Source organism: Zalophus californianus, chromosome 12 (genome assembly GCF_009762305.2).
Source record: "Zalophus californianus isolate mZalCal1 chromosome 12, mZalCal1.pri.v2, whole genome shotgun sequence".
Taxonomy (NCBI): Eukaryota; Metazoa; Chordata; class Mammalia; order Carnivora; family Otariidae; genus Zalophus; species Zalophus californianus.
In genome coordinates, this window is record NC_045606.1 from 87,450,030 (window position 1) to 87,470,360 (window position 20,331).

Below are 20,331 nucleotides of genomic sequence, written 5' to 3' on the forward strand. Positions count from 1 at the left end.
ATCACTGCCTGCAGTTAGGGTAACATAAGACATTTCGGAAGGGAGGGAGAAGGGATTGAAAGAGAGACGTTCCAAAGGACATGAAGTTACGTTGCCCATAAGTCTGTGACTGACGGAGGAAAAGGTGTAACGTGTGATCACTTAAATAACAAACGGTAGCACAGAAAAGAAAGTAGGTCTTTGCCTCCTGTACCCACTGGGAACTTTTTTTTTTTTTACCATAAATTTATATCAATTAGGTAATTAGACCCTAAAAAAACAAACATAAAGAAGACACATTCACTTTGTGCTCCAGTTCCTCCATTCTTGATCTTTTGTCCTCCCTGACGATGAATTTCTTCCATTTCTAACCACCCCAATTTTTTTTTTTTTAAATCCCTTCCACTTATCCTTCTTCCCTGTAAGAGTCGACAAAAGAGAGCTTCCTTCCAGAAGCGGCAGTGAAAAGGAAATCTGGACTGAAAAGAACTAGGTATTATTTAGGGGCAGAAGAGCCATTGCTTCTGAAATAGGACGCAAACTGAAGCGAATCTACCAAACATGTTTCTTACGTAGGGCTGGTCCTTATATAGAAACATAGCAAAAGAAGTTTAGATTAGGTTCTGGATTGTTTGGCGGGTGGGAAGGGGTGACCAAAATACAGGACTTGCTAAATAAATAAATGACAGTGCGGAAAGCTGGGGCTGCTGGTAAAGAACAGCGAGGGGTTAAAAATGTGTCTCAGGAGAAAGAAAGAATGATCAAAAAGAGTCACCATGAAACTTGAGTTTGGAGTAATTGACTTAAGAAAGAAAGGACACCGGGGCGCCTGGGTGGCTCAGTCGTTAAGCGTCTGCCTTCGGCTCAGGTCATGATCCCAGGATCCTGGAATCGAGCCCCACATCGGGCTCCCTGCTCGGCGGGAAGCCTGCTTCTCCCTCTCCCACTCCCCCTGCTTGTGTTCCCTCTCTTGCTGTCTCTCTCTGTCAAATAAATAAATAAAATCTTTAAAAAAAAAAAAAAAGGAAAGGACACCTCTATCCTAAGAAAATTCTAATTCGGGACACCGGGGTGACTTAGTCAGTAAAGTGTCTGCCTTCAGCTCAGGTCATGATCCCACGGTCCTGGGACTGAGTCCCTCATCCGGCTCCCTGCTCAGTGGGGAGGATGCTTCTCCCTCTGCTGCTCCACCTGCTTGTGCTCTCTTTCTCTCTCTCTCTCTCTCTCTCTCTCTCTCTCTCTGTCAAATAAATAAATAAATAAGTCGAATTCAATACTATGAAGATGGTAGAGCCTCTAGCATGTGAAGATCACCCCTGGTTCTAGAAGCCACTCGGTTTCAAAAATAGGTAAGTGATTTATTTAAGAAACACTTATAAAGTGACTACTGTGTACAAAGCACTGGGGTCAGGGCCGGTTAGCTTATATAGGTTTGCAAATAATTGCAGGACATGAATAAAAGGTAGGGATGGTGGTACAGAGAATTGAGAAGACTGAGGACAGAACTAGCCGGCATTGAACCGCTTGAACCACCCTTGGAACCGCAGTGTTAGAGTGTCTGACACCCTTCAATCCTTACCCCGTGTTAGGCTCGGTAGTAGCACATCCCCCAGGCATTTAGGGAGAGGGAAGAGTTAGAGAGACGGTCTCCTGTCCCAGCCCCCTCTGACTCTGTAAGCCCCTTGAGTTCTTAATGTCACAGGCCTAATCGGCATTCCTATTTTTAAAAAATGTCAGCCACGTAACAACATCGAAGGATCTAGAAATTATTTGCAGAACCTAATAACACACTGCCCTGGGAGGTAGGAAGATGCTATTAGCCCAATTTTCTAAATAGGAAAACTGAAGATTGGAAATTAAATAAATTTATCCCGGGTTCAAGCAGACATCATTATGTGGTGTCTGTCATTTCTCTGTACAAATAGCAAGAAGAGTCAGAAATAATGATTGTACCAAAATTTGATCTTCTAAAATGTTTTCAAGTGAGAAAATCTCATGAGATCATTCTTCATTGTCTTTTTTCCATCTTCTAAAAAGTTTGAATTCACAGAGTTAACCTTTCTTTTTCTGCTGTGATAACCAGCTTTCCCTTTTCAATTTATCACTTTGCTGACAGCTGATACCAGTCTAAGCTAATATTGTAACAATTTTAGATAATATTGCAGATGCACAAGGACATCCTCCTATGAATCAATTAAAGAAGTCACAGTAAGTTGCCGTTGAAAGTGTAGCAGCTGCATCCTTGAAAACAGATGCTCTTCTGGGTCTGAATGAGTCCAATTTTGACTAATTTTAAGACTTAAACACATTTCAGTCTGGTTAATATTAGGATGTGGAACCACTTGAGACATCCTAATGTCCTAGGCTGATTGCTTCTCCATGACAGTATGTTGGCTTTCCTTGAAAGATACTGGTTATTTGATATGCCAGGGATTTTATGTCTTTGGAAAAGAGAGGACCCCCAAGGCTTGGCTGCCACAAGGTGGATTCAGGAAATTAAAGTGGCTTCTAAAGGCAACACAGTTTATAAGGAGAGTGCTGGGGCTGTAGGGATTGACCGGAATTCCTTTAGACTCTACTTCTGCAAGATTCCGGAACAGCCCAGAAAACCAGCTATCATGAACTACTTCCATATCCCCACTCTGTCCCCAGAATGTACTCAAGAAGCTAAGGAAAAAGTTACAGTTGGAAATGGCAAGCTGTGCCTTCTTGTTCCTGATTTTCATCAATCTGTTATTATGTGAATTCTTTGTGTTGTCACATTGGTTAATTAAATCATTTGTTCTGTTTAATAAAAAAGCATTGATGGAACTCCTGTATGCTTCCAACTGGTATAGATAGATATACATATATAGGTAATCCCTGCCCTGAAGGAGCTGATGATCTGTAGGAAGACGTACTGATAAACAGATGTCAATGGAATATGGTAACTACTGTAATACAGTTGTGTGGGGGAAAAAACAACAACAACAAACAAACCCAGAGATGCCAGTGACCTGGCCTGGAAAACCAGGAAACACTTTCTGAACCAGAAAGCATGAATAGCTTAGAAAGAGGATTAAGAACCATCCAAGGTATAGAATCCTGAAACAGCAGAATCTGTTTAGGGAATCGGCTTTAAAAAGGTGTCAGATTGATGGGCCGGGAAGGGAACGGAGAGAAGTTGGAGAGGAAGGAGAAAATGGTGAGAAATGGAGAAAAACTGCAGTGTTGGACAGAAACCAAAAATCATGGAAAGCCTTGCTAAGGAGCTTGGACTTCAACGCATAAGCAATGGGAACCACTGATGTTATTTTTACAAGAAATTAACAAAGTCTCATCTGTGTTTTTGATAAATAACTCTGACTCTCTAACTCATTTAATGAGCTGAATATGGAGGATTGGATTAAGGTAGGGGCCAGGCATGAGGCCTCCTCTTGCAGTAGTAGTTCATGGCAGAGACAAGGGCTAAACCAAGAAAGTCACAGCAGATCCAGAGAAGACAAAAGATATTAAGAGACATTTAGGAAATGAAATTGGCAGAAATTAGTCTTTGCCAAGGAGAGTGAGGGAGGGGAGAGGCTCAAAAATTACTCTCGAGCTTGCAGCTGAGATTCCTGGATTGCTACACCACTGATGCAGAGGGAGTCCAGGATAAAGAGCGGATGCTGAAGATAGATAATGAGTTTAGTTTAGAACACTTTGCATTTGAGATGCCTGTGGGGTGTACAGGTAAGGCTAGCTTGCACAGTTGACCAAATGAAGTTTAGAGGTCCTCAATCCCTAGATAATAGCAAAAACCATGAAAATGGATGAGCTCACTCAAAGAGAACATACAGAATGACAAGTAAGGGAGACCAATGGAGAAAAAAGTCCTGGGAACCCCAGCACTTATGCGTGGGCTAAAGGAAGAGGGTCCGGGGAAGGAAATGGGTGAAAACAATGTCAGAGAGGTTCAAGGACACCCAGAGGAGTAGGGTGCCATATAAGCCAAAAGAAAATGGAGTTTTAAGAGGGAAATGCCAGTCATGTTGAACGTCGCAGAGGGCCTTTCTGAGATTAGGACTGTAAAGCACCCATTGGATTTGGCAATTAGGATATCATTGGTGATGATTAGAATAATGCTCTAATAAAGAGGTGAAGGCAGAAGGATTATGGCATGTGGAAGAGTTAATAGATGGCAAGACCACAGAGAAAGCAAATGTTGATGATTCCTTTGAAGTCTTAATGAGAATCTGAGGTCCTTAAGAGAAGAGTGACAAGAGAGTAGGAAGGACAAAGCAGCATGATTTGGGGAAAGTTGCTGAGAGGGGGGAAAAGGAGCTAGCCAAGCACTAGGGAAGGATGGACAAGTGATATTGAAGGCATTTTTGAGATTAAAATCCAGAAAATTTTAGCGGCAACAATCCGTACTTTTGTTTCCCTGTCAAAAGATGAGTTGCAGAATTAGCCGGGGTTAGATCAAGTTGCCACAGAAGAATCTGTTTGGGCGGATAGGGACATGTGGCCTCCTCTCGCTATGAGCAAGGCTGGGAATGCAAACATTTAACTTTCTGGAGTCTGTAGCAGCATGAGCAAGGGAGAATTGGAAATATGTGTTGGTTCACCTAATAAGCAGTGCCTGCCCTAGAGAGCAAGCTTCAGCGTCCTCCTGTAGAGCAATCAGTTTAGTACAGAAAGCCGCAGTTCCATTGCCACGATTAGTTAGCTAGGAGTCTCAAAGATGCCTGCTTTTATACAGTGGTTATAAGAGGAACAGGATATTATGAACGATCGGATGTGACCCATCCCTAGTATTAGCAGAACAGCTCAAAGTGTGTATCTTAATAAAATGATAAGTACTAATATTTTTAAAGTCCAGTAGATGTGGGCTTTGCTGATACAAAGAGCAATCCCTGAGATAAACCACCACGTAGCCTCTAAAAGGATATGGTGCAGGTGTGTGTCCAGTAACCTCCTATCTCGACTGTATCCCAAGCCAATTCTGTCAGCATTGCTCTTTTGTAGGTTTCCATTTGACATTTAAGAGAGAGTTCATTGTTTTGTGTTGTATTTGTTTGCCATGCTCAGCATTTTTTTGCTCAGTATATTCCTTCTTGTTAAGAAAACTTTGTAAATTTCAGTGAGCCCTCAGGAATTCACAGGCTGGCTTTTCAATAGAATTCTGGGCATGAGTTTTCATGTTGCTTTACTAAAATGTTGTGTTTTTGTTGTAGATTACAGTCAAGCGAAATGTGCAATGTGCTGCTTTTCTAACCTCCTTTTACCTCACTCATTCCAAGTTTTATCTTGACTCTTTATCTTCCATTAACTCGGATTTTTTTTTTTTTTTAACTTTCTCGGTGGAATTTGTCCTGAATGTCTTTGATAGAGTTTAGGAGATTGGGGTGACTTTGAACCTTAAGCCATGAGTCTGCTGTCTTCGGGGCTGATTTCTGCCCCTCATCACTGGCACATAAAGAGCTCTCAAACCACAGTTAGTGTCATTCAACAGCAGAGTCCAGGGGCTCAAAAGCCCTAACATGCTTTGAAGTATTAGAATAGTGTTACTTATACTTGCTTTCATCTGGCCTGCCAGACGGAAACATTATGAAGGCATTGATCTCACCTCGCAATCCTACAAGCTGGGCAGTGTTAACCGTGGAGAGGGGGAGCCATGCCACGTGTCCACTCTCCTGCCAATGGAGTTAGTGAGCCTCTTGAATGATGCCAAGGCTGGTAGGAATTTTAAACCTACACTGTTACATTTCATTCTTCCTTACAGGTCGGTTCCCTTGGCCCGAATTTGTTTGGTTTTTGTTTAATCTTTGCCATAAATCTTAATTTATTCAAGTCTGGTTTCCCAGAGGAGAACTTGGCCTTATGAGGCTGGACTGTCTTTCTAGGCCCTTCTCTGGGCTTAGCAAAGTCCAGAAACAGATGCAGCTCTGAAAGCCTGTGGCTGTAGACTCTGCTGCAGCCACCTGTGACTCTCTACCCTGCAAGGTGAACCCCTCCTGAGCTAGTCAGTGATGCTTTGCCAGATCTCACGTGCCCTAAGTGCCCTTCTTCCTGCAGAATTCTTCTGCATTCTCTGACAGAAGAATTTCCAGGTGGAAAAGCAAAAAATACTGATAATGGAATCTCAAGATGGAATTATCTTTTAAGTACTTTGTCGCTATAATTAAGCTTAAGACTCTTAACCTGGACAAATCACATGCTAAGGAATAATAATAATTGCTTATTATTTGTATTAATATTAAGTGAGGTTGATATGCTGTTATTCTATGTGTTTTACCCACATTAACCCAGTTAATGCTCCCCAAAACCCCATGGTGTAGGTAGTATTATCTCCATTTTACAGTGAGAAACCGAGGCAGACATAATTTAAGCATTTAGCTCTTGGTCACATAATGAGTAAGTAGTGGGGAGACAGGATTCAAAGCCAGTCTTGGAAACTCTAGAGTACTAAAAAAAATTTGAATGAAATTGCCAAGTTAATTATTGGTGATCTTTGAGAAACTGTGGGGAACTGGATATGCAACAGGAGTCTAGATATAAATATAGTTCACATCTTTGCTATTCAGTATTTTCCTGAAGAAAATGTCCAAGTGCCTTAAATATTTTATCAGTTACTTGATAGAGATACAGAAGGTAGCTCTATCAGATTTTCCAAAAAGACCTTTGGGGGCTTTTAGCTGACTGTAAGCTCTGTATGAGTTAAAGTAGAATACAGCACACTCTTCTAACCCCCCTTCCCCCCCCCCCGCAAGAAGATTTCAGGCTTATGTGCAAGCAGCATAGCATCTAGAACAAGGGAGTTGATCATTCTCTCTAGACAGGACAGACCCACTCTGTAGTATTTATTATGTTTGGCCCTGAGTGCCACATTTCAAGGGAGACATAGAACAATTGGAATGGTTTTGTTGGCAAATTATGAGAATTGTAAAATAATTCACTCTGATTATATGAATAGCTGAAAAACTGGGGATAGTTAACTTGGAAAAGGGAAGACTTCAAGGAAGCCAAAAGACATGATATCTTCAATACTTGAAGTGCTAACACGTATGAGAATGATTGCAAAGCTGCTAGAATCAGAGACAGTGATTAGAAATTAATGGCAACAGATATCAGTAGATATAGATGGTCACATCTTTCAGAGATGGAGTAGGCTGCCTTAAGAGGAAATTGAGTTTTCTTTCACAAACATTCATGTGAGTATGCGAGCAGAAGCACAGCAACCACTGGAAGATGTACAAGAGACGCAAGTGTAGACCACACGGTCGGGCCGGATGCCTATTGAGGTCGCTTCCAATGCTGAGGTTCTGTTCTATTAATCTATGAATTGGTTGAAGACAATCAGTGTTGAATCAGTACAGAAATAGTCTACCATGTCTTGGACGTCTAATGCTGCCCACACCAGCATTAGCCAAATTGGTAAAAATGTGATGAGCAACAAAGTAAGATGTCATTTCAAACAAACCTATAGGCATCTAGTTCAGTGACTGGTGTTTTCTTCTCCTCCTTTCAGTGCTGTCTCCTGCTCAAGAGAGCCATGTGACCATGGATCTGCCCCCAGTGTCAGAGCAGATCATGCAGACGCTGAGTGAACTTGCCAAATCTTTCCAGGATATGGCTGACCGCTGCTTGCTGGTCCTGCATCTGGAAGTCAGGTATGACACAGCCAAGCCCAAGACTGCAGTTGAAATGCACAGTGGGTCATCTATCACTTGCTTCTTTCTGAAGACTATCACCATAACTTTTGATTCTTATTATTGATGTCCTTTTTTTTTTTACACTGAATGTGATTTTTAGTGTTAATCACTGCAAAAGTTTTTAAGCACGTGCTATATTGTAAATATGGTGATTCAGAGTTTGCATGGCCTGTGACATCAGAATGATCTGGATTTGAAGGTCTCTACCAGCTAGCGAGGCCATCTTAAGTCAGTTAATCTACCTTTACTAATCCTGTTTTCTCATTGTAAATATAAAACAATAATTCCTAACTTACAGGGTTTGTAAATGTTATAATAAATAATTAGTACAGTGCCTGCCACAAAATAAATGCTCAAAATGTGGTAGCTTTGTGATTATGGTGACTTTATTGTCACTGACATTTTTGCGAACGTACTCTGCTAATCAGTAAGGGAGTATACAGATGCAAGAGCCGTGACCCCTTCCTTCAAGAACTTAAGACCCAAGAAGAGATTACGTTAAATCATAATTCAGGACAAGAGTTGCAAAGATGCCATATTCTTGGACTCTTGTTCCTTCCCCTGAAGTGTAGAACATTCTTAGCTTCGGTGGCCTCTCTTATCACACCTATGGAAATGGTAGAAAGAAAAGACTGGGAAGTTTTCAATCATTTGTTCGTTCAATAAACATTTACTGAGTGCCCTCTTTGTGCTAGGCAGTGTGCTAGGAATTGGGATACAGCAATGAAAAAATCACTCAAGGGCTCTGCTCTCATGGAGCTACATTCTAATGGGGGGAAACAGCCCCCCATTATCCCCACAATGGGGGGAAACAGGTGATTTCTGTGAATAGATAAATGCAATAGACAGAAACAAAAAGAAAAATCAGTAACATTCTGATGCCTCTGTTACCCGGGTTGCACAGAAAAGCAAGGGAACACCAAATTAATTACTATCACAGCTCCTGGAATTTATGCTATTGATTGTGTTGGGAACACAAAGTGTTCCACATTCAGAACTAGCCGCTTGTAGTGTTGTTAATTCCCAGTGGGAGATTTTCAACACTTTTGAGTAAGTCTTTTAAATCCTAACCTCTGTTTTGCCCTTTTTATTTTTGTATGTCATGACGGTACTATTCTTAATGCTGAACATACTTTAGTCATTATTTATTAACTTTACAAGAAACCATTCATTGCGATAACACCCATTGCTGTATCTCCTTCAGCAATCGTTTAAACACAGAAAAAGATCGTTGTAAGAATGAATAACAAAAAGCACTGAGTTTTACAGCCCTGGATGCAGAATTTTCTTCCCTTGACTTTTGCTAAAAGCACTAAACATGTTTATTGTTTCTAAATTCAATTCCGCCACCTTCTCATATCACATGATTTCAACATTCAGGTTGCTTTCTTAAGAATATCCTACATACTGTCTTTGTTCCTTTTAAAGTATGGTAGATAAAACTAGGCAGAGAGCTCCATGGATGGCTCAGGAAATGAATATTGACATACTTCATTCATTCCTTGTCACAGTAACAAGCACGTGTGTGTGTGTGTGTGTGTGTGTGTGTGTGTGTTCATACAGTTGATGATACAAAATGAACAAAGCACATCACTAGCATATCAGTAACACTGTACTATAGTAATGCTAAAGTAAAGAGAGTGCTGAGCACCCCCCATATCCGCAGTGGGTGACGATGGAGGAGACCATTGGCTCCTAGAAGGCAGGAATCAGGTGTGCCTTGTTTATTACTCGCCCCCAGAACTTGGAACAGTCTTGCTCAATAAAAACCTGAACGCTTCTTGAGAATTACCTGTTTGAAATCAAACCCAGACAAAATAGGTGCTGTTTGTCCAAACAAAACTGGTTGCTCTTTAAAGGAAATGAGTTGGTTTGGAGACTCTGTTTGCACCCAGCGGTCCGCTACGTGTATCTAGGAAGTACGGAGGCTGCACAACCAGTGTCATCCTTGTCACCATAATCTCCTAGTGTTTGTTTTGTTCCCATCCTGCCATAAAAGAGAATTAGAACTTAGGCACTGTCATTCAGGAGCTGGTGCAATGAAGAAGTGGCCGGTTAGGTACTGTCTCTGGTACTTTTACCCCAGAAGCCACTGGAATAAGATAGCACAGACAGACTATGGGGAAAAAATAGTGGGAAATGCTAGCAAGAAGTACAGAACAGCTTCAAATGCCAAAAACTTATCTTCTTCACCAAAATACCATCATGTCTGTAGCCCGTATTTTTCTGTAACGTTGTTAAAGTTCAAACCAGAAAGTGTTTTCAAACCTAGTAGGTTCTAGGTTGAAGGACCCATCCAAAGAGCATTTGACATTTTACCCACGTCACTGTAGGCCACATTTAACCAACAAGCAACCCCTTCGCATAGTTTGAAGCATAAGGCAAATGATACTCCCAAGAAATGAAAGACATGGTGAGACCATCAAAAATTGTTGAGGGTTGGTTTTGTTTTGTTTTTCCTATTTGAATTTTAGAAGAAGAAAATTAAGTTGCCATTTGAGTCCAAGATGCCGGGAATGTCACCTTTATCAGCTGATTTCTCTCACCATCAGGAGGGCTCTAAGTGGGTTCCACGGCAACCGCCTGTCACCGTGGGGATCCAAAGTGTGCACTTCCTGAAAATCACCCATCCTGCTGTGTAATCAGCAATATTTGCAGAAACCCTTAATGCCAAAGTCATGTTAAGGTCAGCAACAACATGCCAGAATCCGAAGAAAACACTTTTTGAATTTGACATTTGCCAGTGACTACTTTAATTTCTTTTTCCTCTCTAAACATTTTGGGAGAGGAAGACAGTACCTTGAAGTAGTCTTTCTTCTCTTCCACTCACTTCAGGATCTCATACACGCTCACCTCCAATTCCTGAGAATGTCCCAAGTGGTCTCTCTACTTTCATTTGCTTCCATTCTTCGCCATCAGTCCACCCTTTATACGGTGCTAGAATGATCTTGCCAAAGCTCCTATCTGATTACATCATTTTCACCTCTTAAAATCCTCCTAAGGCCCCCTGTGGCTTCTCAAATAAAGTCCAGAGTCTGTAGTTGGCCTTAAAGCTGATGATGACCTGTCTCCTGCCCATCTCCCCGAGCTCACCTCATGCCTCTGTCTTCACATGTGATCTGTGTGTACCAAAAGGAACCACTTGTCATTCCTGAAAACCAGTCTTCATTCACACCCTCATGCCTTTGTACATGGTCTTCCCCTTGTCTGGAGTGACGTCATCTGTAATTTACTATAAAAATACTTTAGCGTTGATGGCTTGATTTTCTTTTCAGCTAAGAGCTACTCAGTTTAAATTTCAACCACTAAATAAATAAATAAATAAATAAATAAATAAATAAATAAATAATAAATTTCAACCACAGTTGCAATCAGTTTCCCTAGTCGTGAATCCCGCTCCAGGATTGGTCAGCTTTCATGATATCAGCAAGGTCACATTCCAGAGGGGGCTGCAACCAGTGCAGTTACTGGTGTCTTGATTAACAGTATACACCTTGCCAGTTAGCACAGGAATGCCAGTATGAATTTTTATTGGCGAAATTAGTCATTAATTGATGCAGCTGTTAGATGATCACCCATAATGAAAATGAGCTGGTAGTCAAGATTTTTAGATTCCCCCTCATAAGCAGGTAGTAAGAATATAACGCATCCTATACAAAACTTAGCTCAAAATGGATCAGGGCGCCTGGGTGTCTCAGTCATTTAAGCATCTGCCTTCAGGTCATGATCTCTGGGTCCTGGATCGAGCCCCGTGTCGGGCTCCCTGCTCAGCCAGGAGTTTGCTGCTCCCTCTCCCTCTTCCCCTCCCCACCACCCACTTGTGTGTGCACTCTCTCTCTCAAATAAATAAATAAAATCTTAAAAAAAAAGATTTAAAAAAATTGAATCATCAATCTAAATATAAAACCTAAAACTATAAAACTTCCAGGAGAAAAAACTTCTTAGGAAAAAAATCTTTGTGACATTGTTCAGGCCAGGATTTCTTACATATGACCCCAAAACACCATCCATAAAAGAAAAAATGTATAAATTGAAGTTCATCAAAATTAAAAACCATTCTTCAAAAGACATCACGAAGATGAAAAGACAAGCCCAAAAGGGGGAGAAAATATTTGCAAAATGCACATCTAATAAAGGACTTGTATCCAGAACATATAAAGAATTCTCAAAACTTAAGAAAACAACCCCAAGAAAATACTGGGCGAGAATTATGAACACAGAGGTATATGGATGGCAAATAAGCACATGAAAATATGCCCACCATCACTAATAATTTGATGAGATAATTAATGAATTAATAATTCTCATTATTAGGAAAATGAGAATTAAAACCACAATGGGATACCACTATACATCTGTTAGAATGACTAAAAATTTTTTTAAACTAACAAACGCTTGAAGACTTTATGCTAAGTGAAGTAAATCTGACAAAGACAAATACTGCGTAATTATCACTTATATGCAGAATCTAAAAACAAAAAAAGTCAAAATCATAGAAACACAGAATAGAAAAGTAGTGGCTGGGGGTTGGGAGAAACAGAGTTTGGTAAAGGTACAAACTTTCAGCTATAAGATTTGAATAAGGCCTCAGAATCTAATATAAAACATGATGACTTTGGTTGATAACACTATATCATATAATCGAAATTTGCTAAGATGCTAAAAGAGTAGAACTTAAATGTTCTCATTTAAAAAAAAAAAGGATAAATATGTGACAGACGTGTTAAGTAACTAGATTGGGGGAATCCTTCCACAAGCTATATGTATATCAAATCAAATCGTGATGTGTGCTTAAAATGTCTTACAGTTTTGGGGCGCCTGGGTGACTCAGTCGGTTAAGTGTCCTACTCTTGATTTCGGCTCAGGTTGTGATCTCAGGGTCATGAGATCAAGCCCCACATCACACTCCATGTTCAGCTTGGAGTCTGCTTGTACCTCTCCTTCCCCCTCTGCTCCTCCCCTTGCTCTCTCTCTCTCTTTAAAAATGAATAAATAAAACCTTTTAAAAAAACTGGCAGCAGTAAGTGCTGGTGAGGCTGCAGAGCAACCAGAACTCTTGTACGTTGTGGATAGAAAAGCAAAATGGCGTAGCTCCTTTGGAAAACTGTTTGACAGTTTCTTATAAAATTAAAATATACTTACTATATGACCCAGCAATTCCACTTTTACCCATGACAAATGAAAATTTATATTTATATTTACATAAAAACCTGTACATGAAGCAGCTTTATTTATAATCACCCAGAAGTAGAAACAACCCAGATGTCAACTGGTGAATGGTTAAATTGTAGTATCTCCATACGGTGGGAATCTGCTCATCAGTAACAAGGAACAAACACAACATGAGTAAATCACAAATGCCCTAAGCAGAGTGAAAGAAGCCAAACTCCAAAAGCTACATACTATGTGATTCCATTTATATGGCACTCTGGACAAGTATAGGAAGCATATATAAATCAGTGGTTGCCAGATCCTTGGTGTATGGGTAGAGGTTGACTGCAAAGGGGCTCAAGGGAATTCTGGGGGTGATGATAGTGTTCTATAATTTGATTATAGTGGTGATTATACACTGTGTGGATTTCTCAAAGCTCATAGAACTATACACTGAAAAGGGGGAATTTTACTGTTTATAAATTATTTCTCAATAAACGTTACTTAAAAAAAGAAAGATGATAGTCAAGCCTGAAGATACATCATTAGGGATAATGCCCAAGGCTTTTGCAGCCTTTTGTTTAGGAATATTTCCCATTACCTGGTGCAGACTGTAAGGGTAACAGAGTTTTGACTGTGAATGTCTTCCTGTCTACCTCTAGTGAACCTTCCATGACATGATCAGACAGAGCACCTAAAACAATAACTAAGACTTCACTGAGTTTATAGTACAACCTGTTTGAACTATGTCTGCCAATGGATGGAGGATTTTGTTTTTGTTTTTGTTTTTTAAGAATGCCTGTATGTGTGGTAGAATTATGTGGACTGAAACTTGCTTTTGTTAAGGCTTAACACCAAGATTATAGAGTAGCCAATCCTTACCCATCTCAGACTTCTTTGGCAGTTACCGATAACTACCAAAAAGAACCTAAGAAGTGTGCATGGTCAGAATGACTGAGATCATGTCAACACAGGAATGCCCTCCTTCCTCAAGCTCATTCACATCATCTTATTTACTTAAGCATCACCCTATGTTGTTACACCCCATGGCAGACTTCCATGGTTCTCTGGTATATGTGCTTCTGAGTGAGACACTGCCTTCCTTTGACCTTTTTTTTGGTCTGCCCCACTAAGCTGTGTGGAGTCTTTCAGGGCACAAATCATGTCTCACATTCCTAAGGCCCAGCACAATTGTATTTTTAAATAAATAAATTTATTTTAGTGTCTTACTTAAGTAACAGATTAATTACAGTAATAGTGATGATGGCCAACACTTGCTGGGCACTTGCTCTGTGCCAGGCCTATGCCAGGTGCTTGACGTTCAGTAGCTCCTTCAGAGCACCTTATGAGGTGAGTATTGTTGCCATCCCAGGTACACAGGTAAGGAAACCGAGACATGGAGAAAGTAACTCGCAGCCAGCCACGCAGCCAGCAGTTGTTGGAATCGGGAACTGAAACCAAAGGAGTCTCATTCCAGAGCCAGCTCTTTTGAGCTCTGTGACCTGCACCTCTCGTTTTTGCTACAACAGTATCTGTTGAAAGATAGAATGCTTTTCACACTAGCCATGTAATCCGGTCTTTGAAAGGAATTTTAGAGCTCATTTATTCCTCACCCCCGATGTTTGGATTAAGCAAGCGAGGCTCACAGAAGCTGACTTGCTCCAGATCACTCTTCTTCGTTAGATGGTTTTCCAGTGAACAAGCAGAAGAGGACGTAAATATTTACAGGGCCACTGCTGCTTTAAGTATTTGGGTGGTCTGTCCCAAAAAGATTATTGTTTTCATCAGGAAAATGTATTACTAACTGCTCTCGGCATCTTTGCCTTTTTCAGGGTTCACTGTTTCCACTATCTCATCCCCCTTGCAAAGGAGGGGAACTATGCCATCGTGGCTAATGTGGAAAGTATGGATTATGACCCTCTGGTGGTCAAGCTCAACAAAGACATCAGCGCCATTGAAGAGGCCATGAGTGCCAGCCTTCAGCAGCACAAGTTCCAATATATATTTGAAGGTCAGATCCTGTCTGTGTCCCTAGGATTTGGGGAGGAAGGAAGGGTGAAGGGTTTTGTTGTTTTTTTTTTATTCTCTACTGTTGAAGTTCACAACTTGTAGTTGTTTGGGTTTTGTTTTGGTTTGGCTTTTTCTTTTTGGACTAAAGCTGCAATACCTAGTCTCTCTGCATATGGCTAGGTAGACAACAATATGGCTGCCATCTGCTCTTGGTTGATAAGATTTAATCCAACATAAGGCAGATGGCAGCCTGGCTGCCTCCCTGACATGCCACTCATGAGAGTTGGGTAAATATGTAGAGTGGACCATGAGTTAGCTCAAGAGAAGCTCATAAAAGAAAAAGAAGCACACATACAATGAGAAGATGACTCCAAAAAGAGATCTCTCGTTGACTAAAATTATCAGTGGAAAGGGAAGTTTTCTCTCAAAGAATGCAGTGTTGTCTGAAAAGAACAGAAACCTCCGATCAGCAGAGATTTTAGGAAGGCTGCACCCATAAATGCCTTGGGGCAGGCAGGCAGGCAAGGAAGGGCACGAAAGACAGTTCCATCTAAAGGCATTCACCTTCAACATTTTGAGATAATGCGATGCCAGGCAAATAATTTTTCATGCTGAATTCCTCCCATGGGGAGGACTTTTAGGACTTCAAACTATATTCCCTTCTTTCTTGTTTTGGTTTATTTGTATGTAGGCCTGGGTCCCAGAAGTATCTGTGGTGTCTGTCAGAATTAAAGCAATGTTATTCAAAACAATTAAGAAAGTGCATTGTGCAAAGGATTGTAGAACCTGGAGATAGGAAAGAAAGGCTTGGCTATTGCTTGCTTTATTAAACAGTTATGTCCCCTCAAATTTGGACCAAAAAGCTGAAAATCCTGTTTTCCTATTAAATTATGTCATAAAGATGGAGATATGTTCTGAAAGGAACTATCCGTAAAAGACTTTAGCCAAAAAGTCTTAGTGATTAAAAGGTTAACTGTTCTCTGCATGGCACTGAGAATTTGGGGGCCATGTGTATCAACATTCACAATTCCCAGACTTTCCCTATCATTTACCCAGATATTTCTTAACATCTAATCCTGATGAGTAGCAACATCTTCTTGAAATACGGGTGTAACACTCTGATGTAGAAAAGAAATGAAGAAATCATGAATTGGAGACCTTCTGTTTAAAAAACTCTAGCTAGGGCGCCTGGGTGGCTCAGTTGGTTAGGCAGCTGCCTTCAGCTTAGGTCATGATTCTGGAGTCCCAGGATGGAGTCCCGCATTGGGCTCCCTGCTCAGCGGGGAGTCTGCTTCTCCCTCTGACCCTCCCCACCTCATGCTCTCTCTCACAAATAAATAAATAAAATCTTTAAAAAAATAAAAATAAAAAGTTCTAGCTGTTTCTCTGTGAGACCACTCTCAAAATTCACAAGGCATAATACTGAATTTCCCAAAGGGTTGGGAATGGGGATGACAGGGTCTCAGTCTTCTTTGGTGTGGCAGAAAGGAGCATGATATAGCAGATATTATTTGAAATTGCCAGTGTATAGTAATATTATAAAGCAGACTTCTACTGGGTTTTATTTTTAATTATTATTATAATCTATTATGTGTACTTATTATATAAATTTACTTTTTCTTTTAAGTGGGCTCCGTGCCCAACATGGAGCCCAACATGAGGCTTGAACTCCCAACCCTGAGATCAAGACCTGAGCTAAGATCAAGAGTAGGAAGCTTAACTGACTGAGCCACCCAGGCACCCTTAAATTTACTTATTTAATATATTTATTATTATTTACTATTCTCTACAAACACCACCCCCTCATTACCTCCACGTAGGCAGATTGCCTTTTACCATGGTAGAACAAAATTATACCCGGAGTTATGGGCTCAGTAAAATCACACTCAGACTTGACCTACAGAGGTTTTTCGACTTTTTTTTTTAAAGACTTTATTTATTTATTTGAGAGAGAATGAGAGATAGCACGAGAGGGAAGAGGGTCAGAGGGAGAAGCAGACTCCACGCTGAGCAGGGAGCCCAATGCGGGACTCGATCCTGGGACTCCAGGACCATGACCCGAGCCGAAGGCAATCGCCCAACCAACTGAGCCACCCAGGCGCCCACCTACAGAGATTTTTCACATCAGTCAGTGGCTTTAAATGTAAAATCCATGTGTGTGTTTCTTTTTCTTTGCGTAGAAAACCTCTTACTTGCCTTTTAAGTAGTTGCACGTACAGGTGAGTTTGTGGTCTAGAAGCAACACTACACGAGTGTAGCTGAGGCAAGAGAGAATGCTCCTCCTCTCCCTTTTCTGCCTTCATCCTAGTGAAAGGAAACTCATTTTGCAGACTGAGGGAGTCATGGAACCTGAAGCTCCCCGGGAACCTTCACCACGGAGGCACTATGACTTTAGAAGAGGGAAATCATGAAGATAGTAGGCTGCTTGTGACTAGCCAGCTAGCTTTAGAGTTCCAGGAGAAGCTTTGAAGAATGGTAACCCACATGCATCAATTTCTTACCGACATATTTTTGCTTATTAGGTTCCAAATCAATGTTTGAGCCAAAAATACACCCCTGTCTTTTTTTGTGGGAGGAAGAGGAAACCAAACAGATCATTGTATTTGCATGTTTTTTTTTTAAGATTTTATTTATTTATTTATTTGAGAGAGAGAATGAGATAGGGAGAGAGAGCCTGAGAGGGAGAAGCAGGCTCCCCGCCGAGCAGGGAGCCGGATGCGGGACTCGATCCCGGGACTCCAGGATCATGACCTGAGCCGAAGGCAGTCGCTTAACCAACTGAGCCACCCAGGCGCCCCCCCCCCCCTTTTTCTTAAGATTTTATTTGAGAGAGAGAATGAGATAGAGAGCATGAGAGGGGGGAGGGTCAGAGGGAGAATGCTTCCAGAACCTCTTTATGGGAAAAAAAGAGTTCCAATGCTCTTCAGTAGTTTATAACAACCTGGCATATTTTCTAAGCCCTTGACATAGTGGCTTGAGGCATATATATGTGGCAGTGCTGGAGCAATGGATATGTTGCGTAAAGCCTCTCCATTTGTAGCTTTTAGGACAATGTATAAATATTCCAAAACTGTTGTAAAATCAGTGGGTGCAGCAACCCTCAGAGATACGTTTTCTTTGGTCATTTAAATTTGTGGAGGATTTAAAGAAAGAAATCCTTCCAAATTCATATGTAAGTTCATGCAAGGTGGCACTAATCTGTCTTCTTCCCCCCCCCCCCCCCCCCCCCCCCCCCACTGATCTGTGCTGGCCCCTCAGGCCTGGGTCACCTGATCTCCTGCATCCTCATTAATGGTGCCCAGTACTTCAGGCGCATCAGTGAATCTGGCATCAAGAAGATGTGTAGGAACATCTTTGTCCTGCAGCAGAATTTGACCAACATCACCATGTCGCGGGAGGCAGACCTGGACTTTGCAAGGTAGGAGGAAGGACCAGGCTTGGTCCCTTGTACCAAAGTCAAGATCCTACTGCCTATCAAAATCACTTAGAAAAATGGATTCTTGGTACCTAAAAAGTTAACTTAAGAAAAAATGAAACAATTAGATGTTCATCAGTCTTAGAGAAGGTAATTCTCTACAATTCTATTGGCTGTTTAACCTCCCTTATGCAGGGAGTTTTCCTGTTCTCTAACCTAAGTTCTTCTTACTACAAAACTTCAGTAACTTTCCTATTTTAGAAGTAATATTTGCTCATTGCATGAGATATGTCACATAAAATACAAAAAAAGAAACCAATAAACATAACTCATAAGCCTTTCAGCTGGAGACTATGACATTTGGTGTAATTTCTCTTGGCCTTGTGCCTCCACCATGGATACAAGTGAATTTTCATATTATGCATGCCTGTAACTTGTCTTTGTACCAAATTGGAACTACGTTAATGTAATTTTATATTTAATTGCATTTTCCCCTATCAGTAACATTCTTTGAAAACATTATTTTTCCCAAAGCCACTAATAGTTCTTGAAAGAACAGTTGATCCTTAAATGACATGGGTTTCAACAGTGCAGGTCCACTTATATGCAGATTTTTTTCATACGTTACTATTACTGTATTTTCTCTTCCTTATTTTCTTAACATTTTCTTTTCTCTAGCTTACTTTCTTGTTAGAATACAGTATGTAATACATATACAAAACTTGTTCATCAACTGTTGATGTTATTAGTACGGCATCTGGTCAACAGTGGGCTATTCAGAGTGAAGTTTGGGGGGGTCAGAAGTTATACATGGATTTGTGATTGTGTGGGAGGTTGGCACCCGTACCTCCCCACATTGTTAAAGGGTCCACTTATCACTTTTAATACCTGCACAAATATTCCATGGTATAAGTTAGACATTATTTAATCATTTGCAAATTTGTAAACATTAGGATTTTTTCCCTTTTTTTCTCTCATAAATAACGTGTGTTGAATGTATGTTTTCATGAATCTTTTCCTCATCTCTTCTCTCTTTCCCAGTTGAAATCCTTCTTCTCTTCTTGTTTTCATTGTGAGGACAGTAGTTACTCATCATCAACCATGCTCACCCTTCATGTCCTTAAAGGCTCTTCTTTTAAAGAGCACTCTTTCTCTTTCCTAGTTTGCTGATCTCAGTTTTTAATGTTTCTTTATAATGCACTTTTTCAAGTTTGAAGGGTTGTTTTATTCTCTCTTCATATGGTCTCAGCACTGTATACTTTACTTAAGTCATCAGACCTTTGGTACTTCAGTGAAAGCTAAAACAGTTTGAAGAGGGTAGACGATGATTACGGTATCTTGGTATTTTATTGCTGTTTGTACCTTGGTGAATTAGTTCATAAACTCCTTTGTGGCTAGGAAGTCTTTTTTTTTTTTAAGATTTTATTTATTTATTTAATTGATAGAGAGAGCGAGCGTGAGAGGGAACACAAGCAGGGGGAGTGGGAGAGGGAGAAGCAGGCTTCCCGCCGAGCAGGGAGCCCGATGCAGGGCTCGATCCCAGGACCCCAGGATCATGACCTGAGCCGAAGGTAGACGCTTAATGACTGCGCCACCCAGGCGCCCCGGAAGTCATTTGTTTTTAATCCCCCAGAATTCTCCTGCCTAACATTTGGACTTCTGTGTCATTTCATTTGATTTTTGGATTCCTCAAGAAGTTCCAGAAAAATTTGAAACAATTTTTAAGACTTTTCAGGAAATGACGAAATATTACATTATGTTGACAGTTATCAAGACATCTATGCTAGGATCTTTGTTTTGATAGCATATAACCATATATCTTCATTTTTTAACTTTTCTTCTCCAGTCTATCCCCCCATTTGTTCCATTGCTTCCCTGTTCCTCTGCTTCTCTGTCCTCCTTCCCTGTCTTATTCTTCCTTTGTGCGTGCGTGTGTGTGTGTGTGTGTGTGTTGTGTGTTCATTAAATTCCCTCTTTTAGGCTAAATTTGGTAGAAAGCCTTCTTTGCTCAGATTAGGGAAACCAGGTGTGACTGAATGCTGCATTTATTTGGTTGCTCTTATGGGGAATGATCTCATTATTGAATTAGTCTATTCATAATAA

At 40.7% G+C, this 20,331-nt stretch overlaps 1 protein-coding gene across 1 annotated transcript in view; it reads left to right on the plus strand.

Annotated features, from left to right (window-relative positions):
* The window catches only part of EXOC4 (exocyst complex component 4), a 718,447-nt gene that overhangs the window by 650,128 nt on the left and 47,988 nt on the right, over positions 1 to 20,331 (plus strand). The window contains exons 15-17 of the mRNA XM_027573746.2: positions 7,469 to 7,610; positions 14,636 to 14,814; positions 18,072 to 18,231. Coding sequence (XP_027429547.1) covers positions 7,469 to 7,610; positions 14,636 to 14,814; positions 18,072 to 18,231 — 481 coding nt within the window. The remainder of the gene's footprint in view (positions 1 to 7,468; positions 7,611 to 14,635; positions 14,815 to 18,071; positions 18,232 to 20,331) is intronic.